Genomic DNA, 17029 nt, shown 5'->3' on the forward strand with positions numbered 1-17029 from the left:
TCTTCCATTTTCTTGTTTTTAAGGGAACTGAAGTCATTGCGCCAGATGGTTGCTGCCATGTCTGTGAGTGTCTTTTTAACACCATCCTTTTTGATAGACATTTGTAAATCATTCTTGCCCTTTATCATGCATTGAAAAAAGTATTTTAGCTTTTGAAATTGTCACTTTTGTGTGCAGGTATTCCAATATATAAGCCATGCAATGTGACAAAGGGAAAAGTGTACCTGAACAGCAATGGCTGCAAGTCTGCAAATGAGGTGGAAGTGACAACATGCGGTGGATCCTGTGGCACCTACGCCATGTGAGTATTTTGATCATTCCTAAATATTTCAGGAACACTAACACATTAATCCTCCCAATTAAACAGAATTGGGCTGCCTGTCTAAATGCAAACTACAAATTATATTTTCACTAATATGTTATGTTACAATGGCTGTGTTTACGAAGGCAGCCCAATTCTGATATTCTTCCCAATTATTGTCAAAAGAGCTCATCTGATTGGTCAAAAGATCGGAATTAGGCTGCCTGTGTAAACGCAGCCAATGTTATATAATTACAACTGCTACCATCATTACTTCCACATAATGACATCGCCTCTCCTTTCTGTTTTCAGGTATTCTCTTGAGGCCAACATGATGGAGCGCTCTTGTACCTGCTGCCGGGAAGTATCCACCACCAAGAAGGAAGTGGAGATGATCTGCCCAGACGGATCAAAGTTCAACCACTCCTACATCCACATCAATAAATGTGGCTGCCAGAGGACAGAATGCGTGACCCCAGAGGCGACCCAGGTCACAAGGTCACGACGCAGGAGAAGATGAATGACTCTCCACTACCATCCCTTTACTGCTTAGATTCGTTTTCTATTTCTATTGAACTTGTTCACTTTCCTACAAAGTAATCTGCTAAACGTAGGAGAAATAGTTTCAGCTTCTTATTCAATTTTAATTTTATTTTAGCCATTCAAAACACATAAATAAAGTTGGCAACAGGCTATTCATATATACCACGTTCTTGTTTTCATTCCTTTTGAAGTTAAGTTGGGAAATATTTGATTGCAGACACCCAGTTCAACAATGGCTTATCCTCTTCCAGATAAACAACCACAATTCAAAGTGTCAAAACACTTATTTAAATTTGAGTTGGTGTTAGGTTAGAGAAACGGATCAGTAATCTAAAGGTTTCTGGTTTCAGATCCCTGGCGCCACTTCCTACTGTGGTCCTTGAGTAACGCACTTAGCTAACCTCTAGATATATCCAGGGACAGGTCTGTGGCTGACCCTGTGCTCCTCCCTATACAGTACTAAAGATACTTTATTATTCCTCTAAGATGAAAATGTAATAAAGTATTATGCACTTCAATGATTTCTTTCAAATGTTTTTGATAGTGTTTGTCAAACTGCGTGAACAGAAATGGGAAGGTTCCCACCTTAGTTGGGGGGAATTAAATAACTATTTTGCTATTATAACCAGTCCACTGTTACAGATGACTTACTTGTATCTTACCAATGTTATAGCCTCACAACAATCAGACAAAATGTGAAATAGACTTGATTCAAATCAAAACTAATATCATAGAAAATAGCACTCTGCCTGCTTTATAGCATGATCATGTTATACTGACTTGTCTACAACTGGCACAACAAGTGTTGGTGTCCAAAATGACATTTTGCTGACATCTTTTAGTTAGTTGAGGCTTAAGAGCTGTTTAAAAGGAAAAATACTTTCTACAGTTTTTTTGAAGCCCCTTACCTGAAAGAGAATGATTTTCAAAAACATACAATTTATTTAAATAAAAGTCAGTGTGGTGCTATGGGCAGGATAGACAGATTTTTAGAAGATTATGCCTTGAGGTGGAGTGGATTAGATACACATTTCAAGGCTAATTGTATTGACGCTGAATCAACATTGAAAGTCGCACCTATGTAGGCAAACATTCCTGTGAGATAAAAAGTATGCAGTAGAACAGGAAGGGTCAACTTAATAGGGACCCCATTGCCCAAAGGCCATAATACTAGGACTGTTTATTAGTTTTACCCAGCTCCAGGCACTGTATACTTGCTGCCAAGTCATCAAAAAGGAACTCTGAGCTCACAGAAAGTGGGTCCTATGTGTGACATAATTAGAACAGGGACAGTAAAATACCTATTAATATAATATAATAATATAATAGTCAAATAATTAAGCAAATGTATATATTTTTTTATGTAAACATTTCTCAAACATAGTGTTGTTAGGGAACTTCTCTTTACTAGCCTATATAGCCAATAAAACAGTAAACATATGTTGCTCAACTGTGTGCTCCACCCTGGAAAGTTAATCCTGAGTCATTTCTCCCACTCTATTCAACATGTTATAATATTACACTTACTTTTTCATAAAGGTTCCTGTATCAACCTACAACAATCTAACCTTTAGTTACACTTAACATTAAGCTGTCACCCATAAGTCATCACAGTTTGTTTGAGTTATTCAGAGTGCTCATCAACTTGCGTTGTATAATATTACTTCTATATGCTGAATTGAGTTTACTCTCAACCTCAATCTATTTACCCAGAGCTTGTGTAATAATGGTCCTATACAAAAACCAAGTATAGCTATGACGATAGAGCAGCCAAATACGCAACCCAGAGCTGCTAAAATCATCAAACATTGTTGAAGCCTTTGGGTAAGGTGGAGCCGCACACAGCCTCTGGCAAGACCTAGGTGGGGATGGGTGGGGAAGGATGGATAGGCTATTCAGTCAGTGAAGGCTTTGTTTGGAAAGAAACCACCTGGGGTGTAGACACAAGAGCATATGCCTTAGCCTAGGCAGTGTGAAAGACATTTAAAGGCTGGGCCAATTATCAGTCATAAATCAGTCAATAGCATTTTGGAAGAGCGCCCTAGGTACGGTAGTGAGGTTTGAGCTCTGTATGAATTCCAGATTGACCACTATAAATATTCCATTGTCCAATGTAAAGATGTGTCAGATACAAAAAGTACTAACCTACAAACTTGCAACAGATTCAACCCTATAGCAGATTAATGTAGACAATCATATGCAGATATGATCATTTCACACATAGGTCGACTCTATCAGCAATGGATGATAAAAAAAAATTACATGATTGACCTCATAAAAAAAGGCAATTCTTCCACAAATGTTGATCAACTGACGGTACAATATTTAATGTGTTACATTCATGGCAGGAAAACCACTAAACCCAAGCAGGATTTGGCTTGACAGAACTGCCAAAATGAAGCAAACACCAACATAAAGTGTCTTAATTGGGCTTTAGAACATAAAAACTTCAATGCGCCTCAGCATAAATTCTACAGGTGTCTGGCACTCTATAGGAGGGATGCAACACCATTCTTCCATGACAAATTCCATAATTTGTTGTTTTGTTGATGGCGGTGGAAAGCACTGTCTCAGGCTCCGCTCCAGAATATCCCATAGGTGTTCAATTGGGTTGAGATCTGGTGACTGAAACACACACACACACACACACACACACACACACACACACACACACACACACACACACACACACACACACACACACACACACACACACACACACACACACACACACACACCATGCTAAACATGATGGAATGTTAATTGCTTAATTAACTCAGGAACCACATCTGTGTGGAAGCACCTGCATTTCAATTTGTATCCCTCATTTACTCAAGTGATTCCTTTATTTTGGCAGTTACATGTACATCGGTGGTAAAATAAGTTAGTATCAATGTAAAATGAAATATAGAAAGGCATGCAGGTATAGCAAACTTGTTTAATGGGTTTTTAGTCAAATGTGTACTTTCTGGTCATTTAGTGTGATATTTTACATGTTGTAAAAAAAAATGGCACATCTTATGTTGAGACACGTAACATATTGACGTTTTTAAAATGTATGCTTAAAGTGAGGGTTTGAAGGTATGTCTAATCTTAACAATAACTATAAGCCTTAAAGGACAACCATCAAATGAACAGGGAACATTTGACAAAAAAGTTAAAAAAGTTACATTTTCAAACATGAATTTGGAAAACATAGATATGCTATGAAATATAAACAATGTTAATATGTTACTAAAGCTAAGTTAATTTTGCAACAGCATGGGCTGTATATGCTATATACAAACTAGTTATTCCTGTTTAGTTTAAAAACACCCCAAAAAGAATAGGTTGATACTGTTGATAGACTTAGTGGCATATGAGAAAGCTGAAGTGATTAACGTTATAATAGTTGTGAAATAATACTTACAATAGTTGTGCAAAAATGCACATTAGTGTGTTAAAATTATTTACAAATTATTTTCAATTTAATATATATATATTTTTAATCAGGATGCAGTTCCTGGATCAGCTCGGTGAGTCACACTAGCCCATGAATACTAACTATGAATACAATTAGCCCGATCGCTCCTTTGAGCAACAGCAGAGAGACAAATGTTTGCATTTGGACAATGTGTGCTCAAGATACTGAGCCAATAGAGTGGATTAATGTATTATTAATCCGCTATACATTGGCTGAATTTTTGATGGCTGTGGAGATACACCATTTTGTTCTATCAAACCTCACTACTTATTTATTATGAATGTATCTGTAATTATACATTAAAATATACATTACATAAAGAAAAAAACATGTATTGTGTTGTGGACACCAGGAGGAGTATCTGCTGCATTTGGGATAATGGGGATCCTAATACAATACCAAATATCAAAAGCTTAAACCACTGGAGTGAAGATGCTGCCTGAGATAGATACTGAATGAGGAAGGAAAACACCTCTCCCTGTAAAAAAGGAAATCACAGACTATTAAGTAACTTCTCTTGCGCAATATAGATGTGTAGGTCTATAATAAAGGACATTATGAACCCCCTGAGTTTATAATAACAATAGGGGTACACAACTAATCCCAATAATAGAATACTTAATAAAAATAGCTAAATCTGTATGTAAATGCTCATGCTTAATGTACTAAAAAACCTCATAAGACAGAACATTCAAGTCTTAAAGTCGTCATTGAGTCATGTTTAACCTGTGGCCCCACCTTTGTGTTAACCTTTAAGGTCCCTCCTCAAATACAGGTGGTTATAAAAACCAGATCCATCCTAAGCACCTCTCTCATATCACCTGTGTAGGACCTGTTCACGACCCACAGGATCACCATGGGGACAACCAAGAATACACCGATATGGAGGCTGATATGCCTGGCACTACTGATCAAATCAACACAAACAGGTTGGTAGAATATTCATTCATTTGCATAAATCAAAAACTGTTCTGATTATTACTATAATATAATTATTCTACATTTTTAAAAGTCTGACAAATCTGTAAAATCTACATATTATTTCATAAATCAGACTGATTGTTAATTACAAATAGTAAATATTCAGGACAACGCCAAATGATTACGATTATTGACACTCAGCAGGTCGATAGGTTTTAAAAGCTGTAACCACAAGTTTAGTATGATTAGGTCACTTTCAGATTTGATAACATACACTATATATTTTATGTAAAATCTCATTATGTAAAAAAAATCATGTGTTAGCTATTCAGAAATTTACTAACACACAGAAAAGGGATTACATGTATTATACATGCATTTGAAAGAATTCAACAGTAGGCATACAGTAGCAGTTTTTACTCAATCAGTAATAACGGTTTTCCTTTTTTCTCATTTACTACAATCATATGATTACATTATTCATTTACGTTTTCATCCTAGTTCTGTTCCTTATACACATTTGTTTATGAGATTGTTTCTGTCTAAATTTGAAAATGTTACACATTTGTGGTGAAAAATCTGAAAATCTGTAGAAATCATTATCATTTGTGATTGTTATCATGAGTGGTTGTAGCATAGTTTATAGTGTTATAAATACATAAAGCACTCCCCACAATGGGTGTGTTTAATACAATTTTTGATTGGGAATGAAAACAAGAACAGAATACAGACAAAAACTCAAATGTATATTGTTAAAATAATAGTTGTGGTAAGTATGTCTGATATTACTCAAATAATACTGACAGGAAAAATGTGATGCCTAAATATGTAAAATAGGAACTGAACTGTCATCGGAATTCAATGTGTTTAGTTTACAAAGCAGATGACACTTGATTAAGGAATCTTCAGGCCCGTTGCATGTGTCGGATGACCTGTCAGCCAGGGCTGAGCATTCCAAAAGCTTTGACCACACCTACGCAATTCATAGAACATCAAAGTAGTTCAGGCACAAAAGATTGACCCTCAAACATTGATTTTAAAATTGTTATCCCCTTGCAGCTGTTTGACTCAATTGTCAAGTGAAATGAAGTGCCACATTAACCATGCAGCTTTTGGTAAACTAGGGTCTCGATTCAATCCCTATCGTCGTAGTTGAAATGTGAAAGTAATTTCCAATTGAGCCGACATATGCAGTGTTTACCATGAACGCAAACTCTGCGAACGCAGGAACATTCCCATTAAAATTCAATTGCACAATAGCGCTTAACTTTGGCGATACGGATTGAATTGAGCCTTAGGTTCACCGTAAATATTGAATGGGTCACATCATGCTTCAAATGTCCCTTCGTCTGGACATACTGCTGTGCAAATCAAATACACTTCTAAAAGCGCAATGCAACAATCTATATCTGCAGTTATTGAACTCCATCCGGAATGTACATATAATATTTTAAAATACTCATGAATTGCTTTTATTACAGTGAGCCCCACCACAAGTGTAACAATCATCCCGACAATGATCACAACGATACCCACACTTTCAGGTAAATGACTGACAGAATGCACACTGAATAAATCCATCAATACGCTACGAAGGAACTGACGTTTGTATTCCTTGTCCCTCAGGATTGAATGCCTCACACAATGACCAGGTCTGCAGCACATGGGGTAACTACCACTTCAAGACCTTCGACGGGGACTTTTTCCAGCTCCCCTCCACCTGCAACCATGTTGTGACCTCACTGTGTAAGAGCAGCTATGAGGCTTTCAACATCCAGATGAGGCGGCAGGTGGTGGACAACCAGCCCACCATTAGCAAGATCACCATGAAGCTGGATGGTGTAGTGGTGGAGCTATCCAAGGGTGTTGTTGTGGTCAATGGGCAGACGTGAGTTTCCCTGTCATTTGACTGATACGCCATTCGGCAAGCACCTCTCTTGAGGATTTTATGTGCTACATTCCGGAATTTAATAATAATTATAATCATAATGTATTGGATGACCTTTAAACATCTTCTTCCTCCTGAAGGGTGACCCTGCCGTTCAGCTTGTCTGGAGTCAGCATCGTGAAGACTACATCCAATGTGAAGGTCGTAGCCAAACTGGGGCTGGTTGCTGTTTGGAACAAGGATGACTCCCTAATGGTAAAATACCTGCTTTTCTAATTTTCCTCTTCAATGGTGGATTAGTTAATAATATTACATTTTTCTTTAGATTAAAAGCATATCAACTTTGCCTTCAATGGCAATGATCAACAGTTGATCGTGAGTGAGAGACACCTGTTTTTTGCTGCTCCTTGTCTCATGTTGGTTGAAGCACTGTCTACTCCCCTCCTAAAATATTAATATTGAAAGGCAGAATTAGCTGAAGAACGAGGATGAATTAAACAGGATATGTGAAGATGTATAGGCTATACACACACAGGCTAATGTTCCAATGTTTATTTGATGAAGTGTTTGCAAATATTTGTAGATTTGAATTACATTTTCTGTCACTCCCTAATATAAGACAAACAAAAAGATAGGTTATAGACATGGAGGATAGCCAAGACTGAACACGTGAATGGTGCTGAACAGGATGAGATTTTGTGGACAAAACACATTGTATCTGGTCATTCTACAGATTGAAATGAACGAGAAGTACAGAAACCAGACCTGCGGACTGTGTGGTGACTTCAATGAAGTCCAAACATATAACGAGTTCATCATCAATGGTAAAATAATTTCAGAAATGTCCAAAACTGAAATGTAACTACATTACATACTGTAGGTGGAAAAGCTAATTGTCAATGTTTGTGTTGTTGCAGGTGGGAAACTCTCTAGCTCTGACTATGGAAACCTCTGGAAACTGGATGGCCCTCTGGAAGTCTGTGAGGAGCCTACGCTAACTTCTGTGGAGAGTTGTGGAGATGAGGTATCAAATTCAAACCATAGAAGAAGAATACAAAATAATGTTAATAGAAGTTAGAAATGGCAATTATTCCATGTGATCCAACAAATGTTTTCTATATGGTAACCTTTTGTGGTTTGTCTCTGTAGGAATTTTGTCAGCAGCTGTTCTCCAGTGCAGCTTTCAGTAGCTGTGCTAATTATTTGGACGTGGACTCCTTCAGCAAGACCTGCCTTGCAGACCTGTGCCACTGTGATAACAGCACCAACTCCTTCTGCCTGTGCAACACCATCTCAGAGTACTCCCGTCAGTGTGTTCATGCAGGGGGGAAGCCCCAGCAATGGAGGACTGAACAGTTCTGTTGTAAGCATGCAGATACTCTTCAATATGCCCACCAAACACTTAATGATCATGTTCACAATCTATTTTAAGGAAACAGTTAATCACAATGTTTATTTTCTCAGATAAGACATGTCCCTTCAACATGGAGTACCAGGAATGTGGAAGCCCCTGTGTTGACACCTGCTCCAACCCAGAAGCCAGCCAGTTGTGTGGAGACCACTGTACAGACGGCTGCTTCTGTCCTCTAGGTACCACACAGGTTCAAATCTGTTGTACAAGTTAACCTTAAGCACATCCTGAAAACACCACACCTTTACCCATTATGCCTTTTATGTCAATGTGTGCAAAAGTCTTTGATAATGAAATAAGTAAATATTGGATGTTTCACTCAGTTACTTTCTCGAGTCAATGAAGTTCTCTGTGTAAAGAACACATTAGAATAACTTAAATCTACTTAATTCTGCCTGATCTCTCACCAAATAGGTACTGTTTTTGATGATGTCAGCAACAGTGGCTGCATTCCAATGAGTGAATGCCTCTGTGTCCACATTGGACAAGTATACAAATCTGGAGAGTCTTACACCAGCAACTGTAAAGAATGGTAGGCCAAGTACATCATCTGATTTAAACATCACATATCCCATGCCTCATTTTCATGAATCATGCCAAAATCTACATTGTGACTATAGAAACTATATCATAAATATTTATAAATACTGTATGAATGCAGTTGTGAGATGAGCCTGTAAATGTTCCCTTTAGCACCTGTGCTGGTGGTCAGTGGGCCTGTACAGACAAGGACTGTCCTGGGACCTGCTCTGTGGAGGGAGGATCCCACATCAACACCTATGATGGGAAAGCCTACACCTTCCATGGGGACTGCTCGTACATTCTGACCAAGGTCAGTGCATGTGGTGCAGTTTAGCAAAGCAATAGAAGCAAGTAGAAACTCTTGATACGTTTTCAGTGCAAACTAAGGTGAAAAGGTAAGGTAAAATAGCTTTTCCTCAAGCCATATGTTGACGTAGAAATGGGTCCAAACGAGTCACTCTCGTTTCATGTTTTTTCCTTCAAACTCATGCTGGTTTTCTTTCAGCAATGCAATGGAACTGAATTCACCGTGCTGGGAGACATTGTGAAGTGTGGGTTGACTGACACTCAGACCTGTATGAGGGCTGTTACCCTAGCCCTCTCCAGCAGATCCACTGTAAGGCAACTCTCCAAATATGTTTCAGAGAAAATAACACAATGAACTCATTTCCAAACAAAACCACTTCTTGAAGATAATTATACTGGCTTGCAAATAAATGTCCCTAAACCTTTTTGACTACACACACAATAACCTTCTTTAAAACTGCCCTGATTTGGCAATTATTGCTGGGCTGTTTGCAATCTTTTAAAATGCTCATGCATGGTAATGTTTGTGTCTAGAGGGGATTGTTCAATAAACATATATGAACCAATTAGAATTTTATAGAATCCATTATCTTATCTAATTCACAGGTCATCCGAGTCCAGTCATGTGGAAGTGTTTTTGTAAATCAGATTCTTTCTCAGCTCCCGCTCTATACAGGTGAGATAATCCATTGTAATGCCAAATTAAATTGTAGTGTGGATCAGTGCATGAACTCCATGTCATTTATATTCACAAGATGAAGCCTTAATGGTGTCCCTCTATTTATTTAATGTATTGCAGCTGAAGTGACCGTCTTCAAGCCCTCCTCATTCTACATTGTTATCCAGACAACTCTTGGAGTTCAACTTCAGATCCAGCTTTCACCAGTTATGCAGATCTACATAACTGCCATCTCATCCTACAAAGGAACAACCTGTGGTATGCTTCAGATTCATCCACCAGTTTCATACCTTTTTCTTCAGTATCTCTATTCATAAAAATCTAATAACATCATATGGCTTCAATTATTTTCCACAGGCCTTTGCGGAAACTACAATGACGTTCAGGCAGATGAGTTCAGAGTCATCAGTGGATTGGTGGAGGGCACAGCTGTAGCTTTTGCCAACACATGGAAGACCATGTCTAGCTGCCCTGATGTCAAGACTAGCTTTGAAAACCCCTGCAGTTTGAGCATCGAAAATGGTACGTATTTAATAAGCCTACAGATGAATCACTTGTTGAATGATTATAACAAAGTTATATAAGATAGTATATGCGTATGTGGAAATGATGATTGTCTTTTTCACAGAGAAATATGCCCAGCACTGGTGTTCCATGTTATCAGATCCTAAAGGAGTGTTCTCCCCTTGCCATTCTGAAATAAGACCTGACACCTACAAAACCGTAAGTTAGTTAAAAAGGATACGATCGCAAAGTAAAACCATTAAACCCTTATGTGATGAGGTTATAGTCTTGACACACTTTGACTCTTTTTCCAACAGAACTGTATGTATGACAGCTGTAACTGTGAGAAGAGTGAGGACTGCATGTGTGCTGCCGTCTCCTCTTATGTCCATGCTTGTGCTGCCAAGGGTATCCAGCTCAGCGGCTGGAGAGACACTATCTGCAGTGAGTAGGCCGCACGAAGCCATGGAGACCTCTCGCAATGTGTCATTATAATGAGTGCTGAAAATTGATTAGAATAGAATGATTTTACTGAAACAACAACAGTAGTTACTAAGTACAAATAACCTGAAGAAATAACTGCACAAATACAAAGATATAAGGAAACCAATATCTTGCTAATACTACTCATGTCTAATGACTTTTCTCAGATAAATTCGCCACCTGTCCCAGTCAAACAGTTTATACCTACAACATGACCAGTTGTGGACGCACCTGCCGCTCCCTGAGCATGACAGACCAATCTTGCCAGGTGGAGTTTGTTCCGGTGGACGGCTGTGGCTGTGCAGAGGGCACCTACATGGACGAGGCTGGCCAGTGTGTTGCCCCCACCAACTGTCCCTGCTATGACAAGGGCTCGGTGGTCCCTGCAGGAGAGACTATCAGCAGAGACGGTGCCACCTGGTAAGCACCTCGCTCATACGTATAAAGTTAGGAGACCAAAATAAATATAAATGAAACTTCATGGATATATTCAAAACTGTGTATTAAATTATGTCATAATGATATTTGCTGTTCATTTGATTATCTTACTAACTATAACTATTAATACTGTAACTATTTTATAGTACTTGCAGACAAGGGACACTGAGTTGCACTGGGGGAGCAAGACTATTTAGTAAGTTTTATGATCTTTTATTACAATTTATTAATTTAATTTATTAATGTATTAATAAAATATATGGCTCAATATGATTTAACCCTTTACATGCATCCTTCACAAAACAGGTACATTTGAAATGAACCAAGAGGATTCAAGCAATTCATGTAAGACAATGTGATTAATTATGATGATGAATGTGGATATTTCTGGATATATGATAATTATATTCTGCTTGTTTGAGAATTGAAAATAGTTTTTTTTACTTGTATTCTCATATATCCCCAGTATGCACACTGCCAATGGTTTTCTTCAACTGCTCAACTGCACCTCCAGGAGCTTCAGGTTCTGAGTGTCAGAAGAGCTGCAAAACTCTGGATATGACCTGTGTGAGTCCCTCATTCACTCTAAATGGGATTGTCACGTACTGTAACTATTATACTGAGTTTTGTGTTGACAGAACAAAAACTTTTGAGAATCTCAATTATGTCAAATACCCACCCCCCTCCTCCCCCGGTATACAAAAACATAGTCCATATCTCTTTAATTTGCCATGACTTATGTATGCATTTTGTTAAATCCCTTTAGATCAGCACAGAGTGCACATCAGGTTGTATGTGCCCCACCGGACTGGTGTCTGATGGGAACGGAGACTGCATCAAGGAGGAACTTTGTCCTTGTTCTCACAATGGAGCTACTTACCAAGCTGGAGAGACTCTTAAGGTTGACTGCAATACATGGTATGCCTGTTTTGTGTCTTACACCTCAGGGGGGAGAAAACATAAAGAACACAGACTTACAAATAACGAAAAAAATGTCAGGCAATTTTTGTGACATTATGTGTGTGTTGTTCACAGTACTTGCAAGGACAGACAATGGCAGTGTACCACACATCTTTGTGATGGAGTTTGTGCAATCTACGGAGAGGGTCACTATATCACCTTTGATGAGAAAAGGTTCAACTTTAATGGAAACTGTGAATACACTCTCATTCAGGTTTGTGTCTCTTTATTTGGTAGAATTGTATCAGCATTGAAAAGTGTGAATTTTAAACATATTAAGAATATTTTCCTTTCGCACAGGACTACTGTGGCAATACTAATGGCAGTGGCAGCTTCAGAGTTCTCACTGAGAACGTTCCTTGTGGAACTAAAGGCACCACCTGCTCCAAGACCATCAAGCTCTTCCTGGGGGTAATGAGCAACTTGACTTCACACAATACTGTACATTCCATCCCTCGTGTAAAGAACAATCAACAAATCATCAACCAAACATCAACTTGAGATCCGATTTCAGACCAAGTTATGTATGAAAACATATTTTCCTTCTTCAGACCAGTGAGCTCATATTGGCAGATGGGACCGCTCAAGTTGTCAGGAGTACTCCAGAAGAGCAGTTTCCTAAACAGATCAGCCTTCTGGGGAATTATCTGGTTATTGAAGTCAAAAGTGGTCTAATCCTCATGTGGGACAAGAAGACCAGTCTCTTTATCAAGCTGAGCCCACAATACCAGGTACATTAAGACACTCTGATGAAGAAATTAATTCAGGATTCAGTCAAAACTGATATTACCGAGACTTTTGTATAACCCTGCCAAGTCAATCATTTTAATTCATGATCTCTTTTCTTCAGGGGCAAGTGTGTGGTCTGTGTGGAAACTATGATGGCAACGCAAACAATGACTTCACCACTAGAGCCCAGGCGACAGTTGTTGATCCGGTGGAATTTGGAAACAGCTGGAAAGTTTCATCAAGCTGCCCAAGTGTATCCGCTGTAGTGCACCCATGTACCTCCAACCCGTACAGAGCGTCTTGGGCCCAGAAACAATGCAGCATCATTAAGAGCGATGTCTTCACAGCCTGCCAGAACCAGGTATGGATATGTTCAACTAGGATATACTACTAGTAAGATATGTGGATTTGTCTTTTGAGGACAAAGAAATGTACTTCACCGTGCAACTTCTGTATATCTTACAACACATTGCTGTGCTTTTAAGGTGGACCCCTCTCCTTACTACGATGCTTGTGTGAGAGACTCATGTGCTTGTGACAGTGGTGGAGACTGTGAGTGCTTCTGTACAGCAGTGGCAGCTTATGCAAAGGCCTGCAATGAAGCTGGAGCCTGCATAGCCTGGAGAACCCCTCGAATTTGCCGTAAGTTTCTTCACAATCAACAGTGAAGTCTGAGCTGAGTAAAATCAAGGTTGAATTGAAAAATGTTTAATTCTGGTCTGGAACGTGATTTTCAACTACATTAAGGCGCTTGTCAATTCAATTCTGGACCAGGTTGACACATTATCATATAGGACAGTTTATCATGGAAAGGGATCATTATTCTAGTTCAAATAATGAAAACGCTTTTGACCACCATATTTTGTCCACCACATACAGCACTGTTCTGTGATTACTACAACCCCACTGGAGAATGTGAGTGGCACTACAAGGCATGTGGAGCTCAGTGTATGAAGACCTGCAGAAACCCTTCCGGAGACTGTTCTAGTTTAATTCCAGCATTGGAAGGTAGGGATATGACCGTTTAACTCATATTTTGTCTCATTTTGTATATTATTTCTGAATAACAATTGCAATTGGAACTGACTCCGACAATGGTTATAAATATACATGCTGTGTGTCTGAGCAGCCTCAGGCTACATTTACACTGACTACTGTTATCCTTAACAAGACTTGACCTTTTGTAACCTCTTGGCTATTATGCTTATTACAGGCTGCTATCCTAACTGTCCTGCGGCACAACCTTACTTCAATGAGGAGACAATGAAGTGTGTGGTGAGGGAACAATGTGGCTGCTTTGACTATGAAGGAAACCAGTACACCAATGGACAGAATCTTCCGGCACCAAATTGTGAAAGATGGTATGTTAAAATCATTCAATTCACAGTACCTGTGCTATTTCAGAGCATTTTCTGAATGTTCTAACTGTGAAAGTATCAGGTATTCTGTGTTATATTAATTCTGGGGAAGAGGTTAGGGGTTTGGCAAAGATTGGAAGGGTCATGCTAGTTTTTCCATAGTGATGCCAATTATGGTTGTATGACAATCTGAAAACGTGCCCTGCTCCCCATGGATTTCACAACTTACTTTATTACCAAGTCCTGACTAGTCGTACCTCTTTACTAGTATTTTGAACAAAACATTTATATCTATTTAATTTGAACCTGTGAATAATTTCAATGTTTAACTAATTGTTCTTCTTTTTAAGCACCTGCACAATGACTGGAGTGAGCTGCAGTTATGATGTAAATGGTAAGGATGACATCATCAAATTAAAGTAACATATTTAGCAATGACCAAAGCAACATTGATTGAATCTAATTGTAAAATACTTTCCCCCCTGTAGTTTGTACATGCTTGCATAATGGTAAACAACACCCATATGGAGCAACCCTCTACAATACAACAGATGGGATTGGTAACTGCATTGTTGCTGTTTGCGCCGCGAACGGAACCATTACCAGGAACATTTCCCCTTGTCAAGTGACCACAACTCCAGTACCAACTACAACTTCCCCTCTGACCACAACAACTGTCCATGCAACTACAACACAGGCCTCTACGACAACACTAAAGCCCACAACTGTCTTCCACTTTTCAACACCTGGTAAGCAGAGAAACTCTTCAATGAATGATTAAAGTCCAGCCACATGTTTTCTAAATACCATAGTTATAAATGGCAATCTTGATGGCAATTAATATCAATTGGTATGTAAGGTGTTAGTAAATGTATTCCCGAAGTCCAAAAAGTTGGCCCCGGACCCGAATGGACCCGAGGACAATCAAACTCGGACACGAACGGATACAAGAACAATTATACACAAACCCAACGACAACCAGACCTGGGTCTCGGTCAAACCCGATTAGACCCGAGTGTCAGACAAATTACGTTTATCAGCCAAGTTTCTACACTGTTTAACAATAAGGACTATATGTTGCCTTCTATAAGTATGAAAATGTACCTTATTAGCGTAAATTAAATATGCTATAGGCTATGCAGAGCTTTGATTGGGTCCACTCAGGTTTATCAGCTGTACTTACAAAGACCCGAGAGCTAATGACAATAAAACAGGAATCGACCCAAACCAGGGTAAACGAGACCCCAGCAGCTAGGGTCACGGGTGGGGTCTTGAGTATTTGGGTTTGGATGGACCCGTGAAGACCTTAAGGTGGTAATGATTAGTTAAGTTTAATTCAAATGTTAAACTTAAGAATTGTAAATGTAAGCTATTTGGTAAATTAAAATGTAATTTTTCAGGCCAAGTAAACTAAAGATGTATCTTTTTTAAAAACAGAACCAACATCTACTTCAACTTGGTCTTCCACAACAATGGAGTTGACACCTAAAATCACCACAAGTTCATCATTAAATCCTTCAACTACATCATCAGGATCAAGTACAGTCACAATTCCCAACCCGACAACTGTAACTACAACAACTATGGTACCCTCAACAAGTGGAGAAGTAGCTACATCGACCACAGCTGAGACTTCAACAAAGGAAGAAACCACAAATGAGACGATCACATCTACAAAGCCACCTAAAGTAGTCACCACTGGTATCGCAACAACGACATCACATGTCACCACCAAACCTTCAGTGACTTCGATTGCGTCAATTACAAAAACACTACCTTACTTTACAGGTACATTGTGGCCTTTAACATCAACAACAAAGCCCTCAACAACAACAGAATCAGTCATGACAGGTGGAATATTGACAACAGAGCCTCACTCCCAAATTACCAAAACAACTACATCTGGGATATTCACACACACCACAGCATCATCATCTACAACTGAAAATGTTGAAGCCTCTACCTCAACATCACAGCCCTCAACTTCAATCACAACTACAAAGGTACACACACCAACTGCAGAGGAAACTACATATACAACCACTGAAAATTCCACACAGCCACCTAAGATTGTCACCGCTGGCCCAACAACCACTTCCACCACTGTAATTGTTGAAACCTCTACCTCAACATCACAGCCCACAACAACAGGTGAAGAAACAACAGAGCCAGTTGGCATTACTTCCAATCCCACAACTTCAACCACAACAACTGCAGAAGTAATTACACCAACCACAGGTGGAACTACAAAAGGTGACGAAACCACAACTGAGACTATTACATCTACATCCACAACGCCACCTAAAGAAGTCACCACCGGCCCAACAACCACTTCCACCACTGTAATTGTTGAAACCTCTACCTCAACAACTCAGCCCATAACAACAGGTGAAGAAACAACAGGTCCAGTAGTGATCACATCCAATCCCACTACTTTAACAACAACTACAATTGTTCCCACAACAACTACAACTACCACAGGTGGAACTACAACAGTTGAAGAATCCACAATTGAGACAAGTC

General features: G+C 39.1%; 2 protein-coding genes across 2 annotated transcripts in view; both read left to right on the top strand.

Annotated features, from left to right (window-relative positions):
- Nucleotides 1–1362, top strand: part of LOC115167596 (mucin-5AC) — a 34837-nt gene extending 33475 nt beyond the window's left edge. Inside the window, exons 48-50 of the mRNA XM_029722176.1 lie at nucleotides 24–63; nucleotides 178–301; nucleotides 614–1362. Of these exons, the coding sequence (XP_029578036.1) occupies nucleotides 24–63; nucleotides 178–301; nucleotides 614–821 (372 nt within the window). The 3' untranslated portion in view covers nucleotides 822–1362. The remainder of the gene's footprint in view (nucleotides 1–23; nucleotides 64–177; nucleotides 302–613) is intronic.
- Nucleotides 1363–5073: 3711 nt separating this feature from the next.
- On the top strand, nucleotides 5074–16508 carry LOC115167140 (mucin-5AC-like). The gene is given in 32 exon segments (XM_029721259.1): nucleotides 5074–5236; nucleotides 6710–6772; nucleotides 6855–7116; nucleotides 7257–7371; nucleotides 7850–7940; nucleotides 8034–8140; nucleotides 8266–8479; nucleotides 8581–8706; nucleotides 8942–9059; nucleotides 9221–9359; nucleotides 9555–9665; nucleotides 9962–10031; nucleotides 10155–10292; nucleotides 10392–10556; nucleotides 10663–10757; nucleotides 10856–10982; nucleotides 11189–11441; nucleotides 11606–11655; nucleotides 11766–11804; nucleotides 11926–12026; nucleotides 12226–12377; nucleotides 12495–12633; nucleotides 12720–12830; nucleotides 12971–13150; nucleotides 13270–13509; nucleotides 13634–13790; nucleotides 14028–14156; nucleotides 14362–14509; nucleotides 14857–14900; nucleotides 14995–15255; nucleotides 15944–16402; nucleotides 16405–16508. Coding segments are annotated over 32 exon segments (4524 nt in total). The 5' UTR covers nucleotides 5074–5163; the 3' UTR covers nucleotides 16452–16508.
- Nucleotides 16509–17029: the final 521 nt, after the last annotated feature.

Source organism: Salmo trutta, chromosome 29 (assembly GCF_901001165.1).
Source record: "Salmo trutta chromosome 29, fSalTru1.1, whole genome shotgun sequence".
Lineage (NCBI taxonomy): Eukaryota > Metazoa > Chordata > Actinopteri > Salmoniformes > Salmonidae > Salmo > Salmo trutta.